The sequence below is a fragment of the Pangasianodon hypophthalmus genome, chromosome 11 (genome assembly GCF_027358585.1).
Source record: "Pangasianodon hypophthalmus isolate fPanHyp1 chromosome 11, fPanHyp1.pri, whole genome shotgun sequence".
NCBI classification, from domain to species: Eukaryota; Metazoa; Chordata; class Actinopteri; order Siluriformes; family Pangasiidae; genus Pangasianodon; species Pangasianodon hypophthalmus.
The window spans coordinates 12,608,079-12,625,245 of NC_069720.1; the positions used below are offsets into that span (position 1 = coordinate 12,608,079).

A 17,167-nucleotide genomic window follows, 5' to 3' on the forward strand; every position below is an offset into this window, starting at 1 on the left:
CATCTATTCAGCTCAATGCAGTAAGTCTCTGGACAAAACCATCTGCCAAATGAATACATGTCAACGTAATTATGATTGGTTCATTACTTGTAAATTAAAACCTCTTTAACACAGCTATAGGGCACGATTTCATCCTGAAGATGGTGTGATGAGGTTTTCTAAGTATGTTGAGCTCTCATTCTAACTAAAAAAATTAAGCAACGTATAGTTGCTCTATTGCTTGTTCTGTAGTAATGTATCATTCATGTTTCAGTTTGCTCTTTTACACTATAAAAAATAAAGCGTTAGGTCAACAACAAAAAAATTTATTTTGCATTACGCTTTATGAGTTATGCCTACTGCTGGTAGAATTACGTTGATCCAACATGTTTTAAACATGGTCAATTAACTTTTTGGCAATATTAAAAACAATTTCTAAGTAACATGAACGTAATAACTGTCAATATAAACAGTTTTTAAAGTTCACTGCATATAAAAATCAAGCTGTCCAAAGTAGTTTCTGTTCAGTATTTGAAAGCATAAAGCATTGGGTCAACAAAATGGAGAAAATTAAGGCAACATTTTGCATTAGGCTTTGTGAGTTATCACAACTTCTCGTAGAACTGTTAATAAAGAAAATTGTACATGATAAACTCTGGATAAACAAAGAGAGCCTCTGTAACCTCTGAGAACCTCTGTAAAGATAAAATATACAAAAAAAAAAAAAAAACACCAATTCTAAGATAAATGCAGACATGCAGACACATTATTTGTCTTAAGTGTGACACATTTTATGCAAGCTTACCATGAACTGATTTTAAAAAAATCAAGAAAAAAAAAAATTAAAGGTCAGAGTTAAACAGGAGTAGTGAGATATTAAACAATAAAGATCTCAGAGTGATTTTAAACAATAAAGATTGGGTTGAAAAAAAAATCATCTGGTCTTTTTCTAATCTTCAACTGTCAGTTTGGGAGAGTCTGTACTCATGATAGCCTCAGATTCTTGTTTTTGGCTGACACAAGTGGAACCTGATGAGGTCTTCTGCTGTTGTAGCTCCTCCACCTCAAGATTCTATGTGTTGTGTTTTCTGAGATGCTTTTCTGCTCACCATGGCAAAAAGTGCTTATTTGAGTTACTATAGTCTTCAATTCAATCATTCTCCTCTGATCTCTCTCATGAACAAGGCATTTCAGCCTGCAGACCCTCTGCTCCCATGTGTTTTGTCTCTAGAGTTTCACATTCTGTGTAAACTCTAGAGACTCTGATGACTGAAATTCCCAAGAGATCAGCAGTTCATGAAATACTCAAATACAACCCTTCTGGTACCAACAACCATGCCACGATCAAAGTCAAAAAGATCACACTTTTTCCCCATTCTGATGTTTGATGTGAACCTTAATTGAAGCTTAACCTATATCTGCATGATTATTTTGCATTTTGCTGCTGCCACTTGGTTTGGCTGATTAGATAACAGCATGAATGTCCAGTTATCTAATAAAGTGGACAGTGAGAGTATCTTATCAAGGAAACTCTAATCCGGTTTAACTGCCTGCTTTTCTCATCAGTATGCATGCACTGATGTTTTATTATTGAAAACTGTGCACTGAAATGGGAAATTTGCACAGGTTAGTAGCAGTTCTAAGCCTGATAGAAATGTTGATACAGGAATCAATGCTGTTTAAAGAAACTCCATTTTCCCTACAATACATTTCAACTTTATTTACACAGAGCTTTTAACAACGGATATTGTCATAAAGCAGCTGTAAAGAAATCCACATATAAACTTAGATTAATCCCTAATGAACAAGCCAGAGGTGATGGTGGCAAGTAAAAACTCTCTGAGACGATGGAAGAAAACTTGAGAGGAACCAGCCTCAAAAGGCAAAACAGGCTCAAAGCAACACACACTCAAAAAGCGACGCAAACTCAAAAGGGAAAAAAACTCAAAGCAACACAAACTCAAAGGTAACGCAAACTCAGAGGTAACACATCAGGGTGACACCAGATTGTGCGATTATAAATCATCACTCTTCTGCAACTGTATGCTAGAGAGTCACGCTGTGCTACGTGTGTTGAAAGGATCTTCAGTACGAGCACCAGAGTTATTTTATTTTATTTTTTATTTGAGTTTTAGCTTTAAGTCTATAATATCCAAGTGAAATTAACCACTGTATAGTGAATGAGACTCAAGAGCAACCTGTTAGCAAGTGCAGTGGTGTCGCTAAGGTTTAGAGTCCAGACCCGAACGAACTCCACCCTGGAAAAAGCTGTAGATTTAATGGGGTTTTAACACCGGAACTTTAGTTGAGCGGCAGTAGAGGGCGGGGGGAATTATAAAGCGCTGCGCAAATCAAATTCACGCGCTGGAGACTGGCAGAGAGCGAAAAGCGTCTGCTGTAGAACTGATCATCTGAGTGAACTGTCAGTCATGGCGGACGAGGAAACATACATCAGAGTGACTTACTTTCTTTCTTTATTTGAAATTGAGCTATTCCACATTAAAAAAAACACTACAGTATGTCTGTATCCACAAAGAAATCAGGGTAACTGTGCATGTTACAGAGAGCGAATTCATTAATATTGGAGCTAGTTAGTCAGCATTGCACAACTAGTCTAACTAACTAACTAGCTAACTAACTAACTAGCTAACTTTCAGAGCAGAGGGCTGCAGCGTCTGTAGCTGACTGTAAATTAGTTGAAACTGAATGAGTATTTAGCAGTGACATGTCTCTGTCAGGCTTTTTTATTATTTACAATAAAACAAGCTAATTGCCTGCACAAAATACGATGCCATTGTACAATTACGATATAATATATAACGATAAAGTTTACAGTGGCTTCATAAATTGATTAAAAACATTAAAAAAAGAAAAATACACCTGATGCGCATTGTTTGCTTGTTATTATTATTATTATTATTATTATTATTATTATTATTATTATTTTCTAGAAGTAGAGTTAAAAAAAAAACCCTTGGTGTATTTTTTGTAGTTAATTAACAGAAGGTACATCGCCATCTTGCTTCGACCAAAGTGACTTAAACGCACCTGACGTCATAATTACGACAACTCGTAAATACGGACTTCCCAGGAGCACTTGAACGCACACACTATCCGAGCGGCGAGCTCCACGGGAAAAGTGACGCAGGCGAAAGTGCTCGCTCTCTGATTGGACAGGAGGCGGGCTTTATGCACGCGCAGTGTGGTTAGCTTCAACTTAACCTGCCCCGGAGCAGGTGTAGAGTCAGTTGCCATGGTGACCTACCCAGCGGAGAAGAGCGCAGCGTTCGTGGTACTGATAAACCAGAGTTTAAGCCAAAGTTAATCCTGCAGTCCTGCTTTCGTGGTACACCGCTCAGGTGATGCAGTACAAAACCGTAACTTAAACTTAAAATACACCTTCCACACTACATGTAGTTATAAACTAACAGAAAAATAATCAATGCCACACTTTCTAAACCCTAGAAATGCCCCGGCCATGGACCTTCCATGTCTGTGCCTTTACCTAGGAAAATCTATTTAAAAAAAAACCCTTGACCAAATAAACAGGTTTTCAGGCTACAGATTGATTGATCTCCCCCTGGAAAATAATAAAAGCTTCCTGTTTCAGTTGTATTATATTACTTTTGGCTCTCTTTCCATCTATTTAGCTCTTGGTTTCTCTTTAACTTTGGGTTTCTGGGAAATTCTCCGATCTGTATCCAATCTGTAGCCTACTGAACACATCATATGATAATAATCAAAGCATTAATGAAAGGAGTTTCTAAATTATGGTGGTTAATCAGCAACTGTGGATTGTGGATTAGTAAATAAAAATAGTAAATTCTAGCCATTTTGGAAAAGTAACTTAAAACAGCAGAAAAACACTTAAAACAGCTAAAAAACACCAACCTTGGGTGGGAAATTCCTGTCCTGAGTTATTTTTGATCATATGAATTGAATATAAACATAACATTTGATCAGATTTTGATTAAAAACTTTAAAGTTCAATTTTACTTATTAAAATATCAATAAATATTAAATATTAATATGTAATCATTTAATGATGTTATTCCAAGTTGAAGAACCTTTTTCTTACAAAAACTTTCTTTTTAAGAAGCTTTCTTATAAAGAAAGCTTGTTATTGCTGCTGTTTAAGAAGTGCTGTAGTGCTATGATTCTTCTGGTGCTGAAGAGTAAAGAGCTGCAGTTGTATCATGATAGTAACCCAATTATTTTAAGATTTTGAGCTTGAAAATTCAAACAGGTAAACAGTTTACTAATCATAAGGAATTAATAAACACATACACATTAAGGTCTGTAAATATGTGGACATTGACAAATTTACTGTTATTTAACTGTCTATGACAGTATACAGGTGTTGAAAAAAATAAACAATCAACATGAGCTCAAAGTGCAGACTTTCATCTTTAATTTGCGGATATTTACATCGCACCACACACTCTACCCTTGGACAGTCTGGGTTATACTTGAACTGCAAAATTGCAAACACACTATACTCACTGCATACAATATATTTACATTCTGTCTTTTTATAGTACTTATATATATATGTTTGTGTGTGTGTGTGTGTGTATTTTTCTCTTGTGTATTTTGTATATATTGTGTTTTTCTAGGTTTACTTAATTTTATGCAGCATCCAGAGGAGTGTAAACAAAGTAAGAATTTCATTGTGTCGGCCCACTGCACGTGTGACAATGAAGTTCTTGAATATTGAACTGATATCGGGGGAACAGTGTAGGAATTACAGCACTTTATATATGTGGTCCCCCTGCTGTTCCATGCGTGATTTTTTGCACTGGACTGCTGCCACATGATTGGCTGATTAGATAACTGCATGAATGTGCAGGCGTACAAGTGTTCCTGTAAAGTGGAGGTTGAGTGTATATCTCGTGTAATCATGTAGACATGACCATTATTATTATCATTATTATTATTATTACCCCTCCCCCAATCCTCTCTGTGAACGTGCTGCTGAGTGATGTTCACTGAGTGATCATTTTGTTCCTCATCACTACAATGAAAAGCTGCACCGCTGTTCTCTCACTCAGTCGCGTGCGCTACAGAACAGAGGATAGAGGGAGGATGGAGCGAGGAAGCGCGCGCGCGCGCACACACACACACACACACACACGTACGTACAAAACCGCGGCTGCAGCATCAGCACCAGGGAAGACGAATAGAGCGATAGAGCGATGCACGCGCACTCCCTTCCCTTCGTTCGGACAGTGAGCGGTGATGTGATGTGAACGTGAGGCTCGTGAGCGGTCATGCAGAACAGCACGGCGGTTCGGTGCGACACCGGAGCCGCGGAGCGCATCTCCATCGCCGCTCTGTTCTCCTTCATGTGCGCTCTCGGCACTGTCCTCAACCTGTTGGTCATCGGTCTGGTGTTGAGCTTCAAGAAGCTGCGCACAGCGAGCAACGCCTTCATCGTGAACGGCTGCGCGGCCGACTTGCTCGTGTGCGCCTTGTGGATGCCGCGCGAGGCGGCTGTGGCGGCGTCAGTGCCTTCCCCGCTCTACGGCGCCGCCCCCCGGGACGCGCTGCTTTTCCTCGGCGCCACCGTATCGCTCCTGTCGCACTCGCTCATCGCCGTGAACCGCTACGTGCTGATCACGAAGCCGCCCGCCGCCTACCACGCGCTCTACCAGCGGAGGCGCGCGCAGGCCATGATCGCCGCGTCGTGGCTCGTCGCGTTCGCGTGCCTGCTGCCGCCATGGCTCGCGGTGGCTCGTCACCCGGCATTCGCGTGCGGACTGATGCTGCTGATGCTGCTCTCCGAGCCCTGGGCCGCCGCCACGCTCGCGCTCACCATTCTCGGCCAGACCGCGGTTGTGACGTACTGCTACTTCAAGATCTTCCGGCGCGTGCAGATCAGCGCTAAGCGCGTGAGCGTGCTGCACTTCCAACTCGTCAACCACCTGCCGTACTCGTTCCCGAGAAAGGACAAACGGCTCGGCGTGCACGTGCTGACCGTGTGCCTGGTGTTCGTGTTGACCACCGAGCCCGTGCTGTGGACCCTGACCGCGGGCCTGTTCGCTCCCGTACCGGCGGCGTTCCGCACGTGCGCCTGGCTCCTCTTCTGCTCCGTCTTCGTGTCCGACCCGTTCCTGTACACGTGGAAGAACGAGGAGTTCAGAAAGGCTTTCAGGTCCGTCCTGAGACGGGACTTCTGGCGAGGCTCCACCGTGGCCGCTGAGCCCGTTACCGTCAGCACCGTTTCTCACGTTTTCCCCCGACAGAACAGCCGCAGGGCGTTTTTAGCAGAGCTGAGCTAAGAGGTGTTTTAAATAATGCAGCATTTAACGCGCCCTCGCTGACTTTCTCTTACAGTGTCCCCCGGTCCGGATCCCTGCTCCAAATATCACCCCCCCCCCCCCCTTTTTTTTTTAAACTTTAAACTTTTTTTTTTTTTTTTTTTTAACAATCTCAGAAATCTCGTACTAAACTGGGCCTTTGCTTGACACTATGGTGGCCCCACCAAGTGTACATCTTTTCTAATGTAGCATATATTAACAAAATGATTTAAGGTGCATAAATGGACCGCAATTAGGTTTTAAAACTACACTACAGTTCACACTGCAGAAGGTGTAGCTTGATGGTATCACCTCAGATATTAGGAAAGGGACACTTTACACTCGAATAGTGCAGTTTAAATGAAGCTTATTCACATTCACTACATTCACATTGCAGATCTCAGCTCCATTCCCATTTACTGTTCACATCCTAGCTTTAGTTTTAATAAAATGGAGGCAACTCTAACAACTGATCACCTCATATTGTTTATAAAGTTGATGTGTGTTAGAAACTGCGAATTTAAAAGAGTGGAAATCGCATTGACGGATCTGTATCAGATTTTAATGCCACATTTACACTGTCATGCCTCATATATACACTACCCTTCCTTGTCACTGGGGTGGTAGCCTCATCTTTTGTAGATGAAACGTAGATATAGTGTACCTTTTTAAAATGATTACATAAATGGACTGTAATTAGTTTTTAGTGTGAAGTTAAAAGGTAACAGATACATGCTAAAGGTACAGGTAAAGGTGTAAGCTTGAGGGTACCACCCCAGACAAATAAAAGTATGGTTTAGTACCTTTCTTCTGACAATGTAAAATTCAGTATATTGTTGCTGTTCACACTAATAAAGAAGTCACCTCAGAGGAACATTGATAAAGTCAACTGTAGACCTCAAGAGCCAAAGTTACCCAGGCATTGCGACTGACAAACCTTTTTAGAAAAAAAAAAAAAAAAAAAACTTTCTTTTTAAAATAAAAAATAAATGGAAGTAAATACTTAAAACATATTTTTAAATGTAGCATTTGCTTTGCTCCTTTGAAATTTTGTGTTATGTCCCCAACTACTTCATCTACACGCTTCATGACAGCACAAACACATAACTTAGCATGCTAGCTAGTTACTGATATCACCCTAACTCTAATTAGTTTCCTAATTAGGTTTGCAGATAGCATTCAAATGAGCAAGAAAACACACTCCGCTACACACACTGCTTCACACTCTTGTCCTTGTGCTGCAAGTGGCTATCTGATACACATCAGCTACACAATTTCACGTTTTTCCTATTTTCCCAAACCTGATCCAGCTCTCTGGCTCATTACGAAGCCCTCAGGAGTGGAGCTGAAACACACTGATGGAGGTTGTACACACTCCTGAGTTGTGAGAGAAAGGTGGTGAGGGCGTGTTAATAATGGTATTGAAACACAGCCATGGAGGGAGGGTCTGCAGAGTTTATCCTTCTACCTCATTACTCAGAAACAGGAAAGTGTTTTTTTTTTTATTATTCTGGACATTTTACAGTGAATAAAATGATTTGTGTGTGTGTTTTTTGGTAAAATGGAACACTTGTGAAGTAATACACAGCTCAGAAACAAAACACTTGACTTGAAACAAGACGGCAACATTGAATTTTAAGAAATGTTTGAATATCCTGCTGATGCTGATCTTTAAATAATGAGGTATGTTTAAGTCTGATCTCCGTGGAACCGCAAATCAAATCAACGTGGCTGGAAGGAAGCTAACAGCAAAATACCAATTTTATGCTATCAACGTGAATTCTGTGGATTGTTAATTTTTTCATAATTTGTACAATAATCAGAGGACAAAGAATGTCATGAATTTTATTTTGAACCTGAAACTTCACTCTTCAGTTATTCATGGGTTCTTTGGGTGGTTAAAGGTTCAAAACCTTCTAGAAGTGTTCACAGGTTTCTAAATTTCATTTTTTTAACAGTGTGGGAGAGGTTTTCATTAAGAAAAATATCCACAAAAATATTTTAAACAATTGTGAATCATGACGTAAATTTAACAAAATCACTGGAGTTATTCTTTTATAAACCTGATTTGATGCATAATTTAAATCCAGAGTTGCATTTGGTATGTTATAAGACGGGAAATCTTTCAGTTCTGCAGGAATATGCTGTGTTTGTGCCAAATGCATGCCTTTCATCGATGTGTGGAGACTGAGCCAGTGTTTTTCATATCGTTTTGTAAGTGCAGTGTTCACTTGTGAGGATTTTTAGCTAAACGGTTTACACACGGCTGCTGCTTTATTTCAGTAAAACTGCATTTGTATTACAATATTGAAATAAACTGTGGTAAACTGTTCACTATTTCTTTTGGGGTGTATATTTAACACTTTGCCATTCATATAATGATGAGTTGCCATGGAAACCTCTGGTATGTAATATTATAAGCTACAGTTACACCACAACAGAAGCTTTGAGTAGAAGTGTGAAAATCGGATCAGTGTGTGACAGAGCTGCATAATACACCTCACAGACAACTTGGTCTTAATTCATTCTACTTTTACACATATCAGATTACACACATATATGCCATGTTAATACCATATGCTAGTCTGGTGTTGCTATAAGCTACTATCTAGTGAATTATTAGAGTAATAGGCAGTTGAGAGTCAAGAACATAGTCATCCAGCATACAGTCGAGCAGCTCCTTTTAAGTGGCTTTTGACATACCTTTATTCAACTGTCATTAACAGGTTGACACGTTTTAGCAAAAGTTCCAGCCCAACTACATCTAAAAAAAAACACACAAAAGGCCTGAAACTAGCCAAAAAATTTTTCTTCTCTTCCTCAGCCTTTGCATGGGAAAACAAGGTCACTATGGTGTGCATGCCTTTCTGATGAGCAGGCATTATCCACTCCAAAATAATCCCCCTTTCCCTCTCCCTTTGCAATATATCGTACAATAGAAAGTTTTTTACATCATAGACACACTGCACTTACACTTTGCTTTTGTTTGCAAAAAAATATATGAGATTTAATTCCAATTATTTGCTGTAAAACAAGATCTCGGCAGCCACAGAATTTCCATAAACTAGCGCAATTTGATGTAAATACTGCCACCTTGGTAACCCTGTCATTAACTGTCATCTCCATTGCTCCTCTGATTTTATCAAATGCAATGATTTTTAAAAAGTGCAAAGTGATGTTAATTTGTTAATTACAAGGTGGAATAAGATTTTATGAAACAATTTTAGCCATAGTTAGGCAAAGAAGTAGGCCTCCATCGTCAAGTCGAAGAACAAGTCCAAGAGCAGGATTAGCTGAGACTGAGTCAAGATTAGAATATAAGTAAAGGCATTATACTGTTTTACTGAGCATCCTTGTTTCTGAATGTTGGACAAATGTGAAATGGTGAGCAACCTTTCTGTGGTCACAAACTCTTTTTCTCACTGACCAACCTCACTAATACTCCTGTGATCAAAAATACAGTTTGTACAATTATTACAGGATGTCCAGGTGGCGCTCCAAAAACAATGTGGGCTTTATAGATAATTGGACTATTTTTGAGGGCAAGGCTGGCCTTTTAGGGCGGGACGGTGTCCATCCCACTCGGGAAGGTGCTGCTCTCATTTCGTGCAGCATAGCACATAGTCTCAGAACAGGCCTAGTTAATTGGTGACAATCCAGGGCCAAGGCCAGGGAGCAGACAAGCAGGCTAAACCGACCGTCCGCTAGCTGCACTGAGTCATCACTTAGGTTCCACCGTATTGAGACCGTGTCTGTTCCCCGAGCTAAACAAAAATATAGACATACTCAGACAGTTTGTTTTAGTAACCTAATTAACATAAAATTAAATCAAACCGAATGCGTTGATCTGAAGCTAGGACTGTTGAATATTAGATCTCTTACGTCTAAAGCGCTTATTGGTAATGAAACCATTACTGATCAGGAGTTTGATGTATTGTGTTTAACAAAAATGTGGATTAAACCAAACGAGTTTGTAGCATTAAATGAAGCTAGTCCTCCCGGGTACAGTTACATACATCAGCCCCATCTGACTGGCAGAGGAGGAGGTGTTGCAGTCATTTATATGATAATCTAGGCGTCACACAAAAACCTAGTCATAAATTCAATGCATTTGAAGTTCTTTATACTAACTTAACATATGTAGCCACTAAAAATAAGTTTACCCAGGTGATTCCACTAATAATTATTTACAGACCCCCAGGGTCATATTCAGAATTCCTATGTGAATTTGTAGATTTCATCTCTAACCTGGTTGTTTCCTTAGACAAAGCATTAATTGTTAGAGACTTTAATATTCATTTTGATAATCCAGATGACCCTCTAAGAACAGCAGTTGTGTCCATTCTTGATTCAGTAGGGGTTTATCAGAATGTAATAGGATCCACCCATAGTGGTGGTCACACTCTTGATTTAATACTAACATTCGGATTAAATATAGAAAATATAGTCTCATGTCCACAGTCTGAAGCTATCTCAGATCATTACCTCATCTCATTTAAAATGTGTATTAATCATAATATATGCACCTTGCCACCGTGTCAAACGTATTTTCACGTCAACAACTGCACAGAGTTTTATCAGTAATCTCCCAGATTTATTAACCATGACTGGATCACTGTCTGATCCCGAAGAATTTGACCAGGCAACTGAATGCTTAGAATCAACGTTCTGCAACTCGCTAGATAAGGTAGCTCCACTTAAAAGAAATATAATTAGGGAAAAAATAAAAGATAATGAAAACAAGAATGTAAATGGGGTCAAACTAAATCGGTTGTATTTCAAATAGCATGGAAGGAGAGCCTTTTGAGCTATAGGAAAGCTCTTAGTGCTGCTAGATCAATGTATCTCTCCACCCAAACTGAAGATAACAAAAATAAAAAAAATTCTGACTATTAATTTAAAACCAGACAGTTTTATAACTAACCCTGTAGATGATAATATAATAATATCAGATCAACAATTACAATGTCTTACTCCCCTTCAAGAGACCGAACTAATTTCACCTCTTTTAAAGATAATCAGTTCTTCCCTTAGCATTGGCTATGTACCTAAATCTTTTAAACTAGCAGTTATCAAGCCCTTGATTAAAAAACCCAACCTTGACCCCTGTCAGCTGTCTAACTATAGACCAATATCAAACCTCCCCTTTATTTCCAAGATCCTAGAAAAGTTTGTAGCACAGCAGCTATGCTCATACTTACATAGGAATAACATTCATGAAATGTATCAGTCAGGATTTAGGCCTCATCATAGCACAGAGACAGCACTGGTTAAAGTGAAAAATGACTTACTTCTGGCCTCTGATCAGGGTTGTGTCTCCTTGCTTGTGCTGCTTGACCTTAGTGCAGCTTTTGATACCATTGTTCATGCTATTCTCGTTGATAGACTACAAAATGTAGTACGAACAGCCCTCTCCTGGCTCAGGTCTTATTTGACTGATTGTTATCAGTTTGTAGACGTAAATGGTGACTTCTCTTTGCATACTAAGGTAAAGTTTGGTGTCCCGCAAGGCTCTGTTTTAGGCCCATTGCTCTTTTCTTTATATATGCTATCTCTGGGCGAAATTATTCATAAACATGGTATTAGCTTCCACTGTTACGCTGATGACACACAGTTGTATGTTTCAGCAAAGCCAGATGACAAACACCAGCTTAATAAAGTTGAGGAATGTGTAAAAGACATTAGAAACTGGATGCTTATTAACTTTCTCTTACTTAATTCTGACAAGACAGAAGTACTTGTACTAGGACCACATGCAGCTAGAAGTAAGCTTTCTGATTACATAATAACTCTGGATGACCTTTCTGTTTCATCATGTGCAGCAGTAAAAGACCTTGGTGTGATTATCAACTCTAGTCTTTCTTTTGAAGCTCATGTAGATAATATCACTAGGAACGCTTTCTTTCATCTCAGAAATATTGCTAAAATAAGAAATATATTGTCACTACACGACAATCTAGCCATGGGGGTCACAGTCCAGTGACGTCTGTGCCGGTCCCAAGCCCGGACATATAGAGAGGGTTGCGTCAGGAAGGGCAATCGGCGTAAAACATTACCAAATTTAAACATGGAATCGTCAGTACTCTGAATTCCATACCGGATCGGTTGAGGCCCGGGTTAACAACGACCGCCATTGGCGCCGGTGGAAATTGGGCTACTGTTGGTCGAAGAAGTAGAGGAGGGAGGAGAGTGTGTAGACAGAGAGAAGAGGAAAGGTAAGAGTGTAGGACTGAGAATAGGAACTCTGAATGTTGGTACTATGACAGGGAAAGGTAGAGAGCTGGCTTATATGATGGAGAGAAGGAAGGTGGATATACTGTGAGTACAGGAGACCAGGTGGAAGGGTAGCAAGGCTCGTAGTATAGGAGCAGGATTCAAGCTGTTTTATTATGGTGTGGATAGTAAGAGAAATGGGGTAGGTGTGGTCTTGAAGGAGGAGTTTGGGAGGAATGTTCTGGAGGTGAAGAGAGTGTCAGACAGGGTGATGAGTCTGAAGTTAGAGATTGAAGGGGTGATGTTGAATGTTGTTAGTGGTTATGCCCCACAGGTAGGTTGTGAGTTAGAGGAGAAAGTGAATTAGATGAGGTGATAGAGAGTATTCCCACAGGTGAGAGAGTGGTGATAGGAGCAGATTTTAATGGACATGCTGGTGAGGGGAACACAGGTGATGATGAGGTGATGGGCAAGTTTGGAGTTAAGGAAAGGAACCTTGAAGGACAGATGGTAGTGGACTTTGCTAAGAGGATGGACATGGCTGTGGTTAACACTTATTTTCAGAAGAGGGAGGGGCACAGGGTGACTTACAAGAGTGGAGGTAGGAGCACACAGGTAGACTACATCCTATGTAGAAGAGGCAATCTGAAAGAGATTAGTGACTGTAAAGTGGTAGTGGGAGAGAGTGTAGCCAGACAGCATAAGATGGTGGTGTGTAGGATGACTTTGATGGTCTGTAAGAAGAAAGGGTCAAAGATAGGGATAGAGAAGAAAACCAAGTGGTGGAAGCTGAAAAAGGAGGAATGTTGTGAGGACTTTAGAAAGAAGTTAAGGCAGAGTAGAAGGTGTGACCTCTGTGGAACAGAAAGTAAATAAGATTAGAAAGGATGAAGTCAAGAAGGCTTTGAAGAGGATGAAAAGTGGTAAGGCAGTTGGTCCTGACGATATCCCGGTGGAGGTCTGGAAGTGTATAGGAGAGGCAGCAGTGGAATTTTTAACTAGTTTGTATAACAGGGTTTTAGAGAGTGAGAAGATGCCTGAGGAATGGAGAAGTAGTGTATTACTGCCAATCTTTAAGAATAAGGGTGACGTGCAGAGTTGCAGCAACTATAGGGGGATAAAGTTGATGAGCCATACAATGAAGCTATGGGAAAGAGTAGTGGAAGCTAGGTTAAGGAAGTTAGTGGAAATTTTTGAGCACCAGTATGGTTTCATGCCCAGAAAGAGTGCAATGGTTTGATGGAGAAGTATAGGGATGGTCAGAGGGAGTTGCACTGTGTGTTTGTAGACTTGGAGAAGGCGTATGACAGGGTGCCAAGAGAAGAGCTGTGGTACTGTATGAGGAAGTCAGGAGTAGCAGAGAAGTATGTCAGAGTGGTGCAGGACATGTATGAGAGGAGCAGGACAGTGGTGAGGTGTGCTGTAGGTCAGACAGAGGAGTTCAAAGTGGAGGTGGGACTGCATCAGGGATCGGCTCTGAGCCCCTTCCTGTTTGCTTTGGTGATGGACCACTTGTCAGAGGAGGTCAGACAGGAGTCTCCTTACACAATGATGTTTGCGGATGACATTGTGATCTGTATTGAGAGCAGGGAGCAGGTGGAGGAAAACCTGGAGAGGTGGAAGTTTGTGCTGGAGAGAAGAGGAATGAAAGTCAGTCGTAGTAAGACTGAGTACATGTGTGTGAATGAAAGGGAGGGAAGTGGAACAGTAAGATTACAGGGTGAAGAGGTGAAGAAGGTTCAGGAGTTTAGGTACTTGGGGTCAACAGTCCAGAGTAATGGAGAGTGTGGGAGAGAGGTAAAGAAGCGATTACATGCAGGTTGGAATGGGTGGAGAAAGGTGTCAGGAGTTCTGTGTGATAGAAAAATATCAGCGAGACTCAAGGGGAAGGTGTACAAGTCAGTGGTGAGACCGGCTATGCTGTATGGTTTAGAGACAGTGGCACTGAGGAAGATACAGGAGTCAGAGCTGGAGGTAGCAGAGCTGAAGATGTTGGGAGTGACAAGGTTGGACAGGATTAGGAAAGAGTACATCAGAGGGACAGCTCATGTTGGACGTTTGGGGGACAAAGTTAGGGAGGCCAGATTAAGATGGTTTGGACATGTTCAGAGGAGGGAGAGTGAGTATATTGGTAGGAGAATGTTGGACATGGAGCTGCCAGGCAGGAGGCAAAGAGGAAGGCCAAAGAGGAGGTATATGGAGGTAATAAATGAGGATATGAAGCTAGTGGGTGCAAGTGTTGAGGATGCAGAAGATAGGGATAGGTGGAGAGTGATGATTCGCTGTGGCGACCCCTGAAGGGAAAAGCCGAAAGAAGAAGAAGAAGCTTGTCACTACACGACGCAAAAAAATTAGTTCATGCTTTTGTTACCTCTAGGTTGGATTATTGTAATGCCTTACTGTCTGGATGTTCCAGTAGATGCATAAACAAGCTCCAGTTAGTCCAGAATGCAGCAGCGAGAGTCCTTACTAGAACCAGAAGATATGACCACATCACCCCTATCTTATCCACACTGCATTGGCTCCCAATCAAATTTCGTATTAATTATGAAATACTACTATTGACCTATAAAGTACTAAATGGTCTCGTGCCACAGCACCTGAGCAAACTTTTGGTCTTTTATGATCTGCCACGCTTACTTCGATCAAAAGGTGCAGGCTCTTTGTTGGTACCTCGAATAGTGCAGGCTACAGCTGGGGGTAGAGCTTTCTATTACAAAGCCCCACAGTTATGGAACAGCCTTCCACTTAGTGTTCGGGGCTCAGACACAGTCTCAGTGTTTAAGTCTAGGCTGAAAACATATTTGTTTAGTTAAGCCTTTTGTGAATAATTTTTTCTTAGGTACAGGGGCAGGTCTGGAGGGGTCACAGGCATAGAGTGTTGTGGTGAACTGGGATGTTTGGATGCTGTCGCCCCCCACTCTCATGTGTTCACTCAGGTTTGTCAACGGTGGAGTGGCTGGTTGCCTTATGTCCCATGGTGCCCTCATGTCTGTGTTAGCTTCTGGCTCTTTGGATTTTGGCAACATTGAATTTTAAGAAATGTTTGAATATCCTGCTGATGCTGATCTTTAAATAATGAGGTATGTTTAAGTCTGATCTCCATGGAACCGCAAATCAAATCAACGTGGCTGGAAGGAAGCTAACAGCAAAATACCAATTTTATGCTATCAGCGTGAATTCTGTGGATTGTTCATTTTTTCATAATTTGTACAATAATCAGAGAACAAAGAATGTCATGAATTTTATTTTGAACCTGAAACTTCACTCTTCAGTTATTCATGGGTTCTTTGGGTGGTTAAAGGTTCAAAACCTTCTAAAACTGTTCACAAGATCAATACAGAAAACATCAAATCCTTTTTGAGGCCAAGTCTTCACTTTAACTAGCTAAACAAATGAAGCCCATTGTTTACTGCACCATTTTTAGGTGTTTTTTTCTAGAAGGAGTTACTTTTTGCCAAACTTTGCGAAAAGAAAAGACAACATGAACATAAATCTTACAAACACTCAGTTAAGCCCAAGACCATGACAAGTCCAAGTACAAATGTCAATAATTCTGAGACAAATCCAACTCAATGCAGAGCATGTCTCCTACAGGCCTACAAAGAACAGTCATTGGTCAAAACATCACAAAAACTTTATCCAGTTTAGAAACAATAGGTCAGTTGGAGTCGACTTATTGGTGGTCTGAATCAAATGATCTGACCTTTGTATATATCTTACCAAGAAAATTCTCATCCGGCTGAACTGTCTGCTTTTCTTATCAGTATGCACACACTGATGCATTATTATTGAAATCTGAGCACTAAGATTAGAAACTTGCACAGGTTATTAGCAGTTCTAAGCCTGATAGAAATGTTGATTCAGGAATCAGTGCTGTTTAAAGAAACTCAATTTTCCCTCCAGCCCACCAGAAGAAAAAAAAATAATAAAAATAAACTTTATTTTATATAGCGCCTTTTAGAAGGCCTTTCAAGGCGCTTTACGTAAGAGTATATAATAATAACAATAATAGTAATAACAATAATTTAATTTTTTAAAAAAAGTAATAAATAAATAAAATAAATAAATAAATAAATAAATAAATAAAAGCAATCCTAAAAAAAATAAGAAGATTTAAATGTGCTAAGAGATTGGGCTTCTCTACGATCAGACGGAAGGGAGTTCCACAGTTTTGGAGCATAAGATGAGAAGGCCCTATTACCCATGGTATGCAAATGAGTCTGAGGGACAGTTAAAAGACCAGAGTTGGAAAAAACATATCAAAGCTTCCTGTGTCCATTGTATTGCTTTTGGCTCTTTCCATCTACTGAACTTTTGGTTTCTCTTAAACTATGGGTTTCTAGGAAATTCTCCAATCTGTATCCAAGAAAAAGAAAAAGCCTTCTGAACACATCATATGATAATAGTCCAAGCATTAAGCATTTCATTAAAGGATTAATGAAAAATTATGGTGCTTAATCAGCAACTGATTAGCAAATAAAAATAGCAAATTCGATCCATTTTGGAAAAACAAGTCATTTAAAAAGTTTAAAAACAGCAGAGGAAGCCGTGCTTTCGTGTCCCTCAGGGAGGAAAAGAGGATAAACACCAACATCGGGTTGCCAGAGCGGGAATTCCCTGTCCTCGGTTGTTTTTGTTCACATCATTCTGAATAAAAATGACAATAAAATTTT

At 40.3% G+C, this 17,167-nt stretch overlaps 2 protein-coding genes across 4 annotated transcripts in view; both read left to right on the forward strand.

Annotated features, from left to right (window-relative positions):
• Positions 1-17,167, forward strand: part of LOC117598398 (vascular cell adhesion protein 1) — a 33,281-nt gene that overhangs the window by 8,888 nt on the left and 7,226 nt on the right. The window lies entirely within an intron of this gene.
• Positions 5,018-8,610, forward strand: LOC113536666 (probable G-protein coupled receptor 88). The gene has a single exon (XM_026930763.3). The coding sequence runs from the start codon at positions 5,250-5,252 to the stop codon at positions 6,258-6,260; it is 1,011 nt and encodes a 336-aa protein (XP_026786564.1). The 5' UTR covers positions 5,018-5,249; the 3' UTR covers positions 6,261-8,610.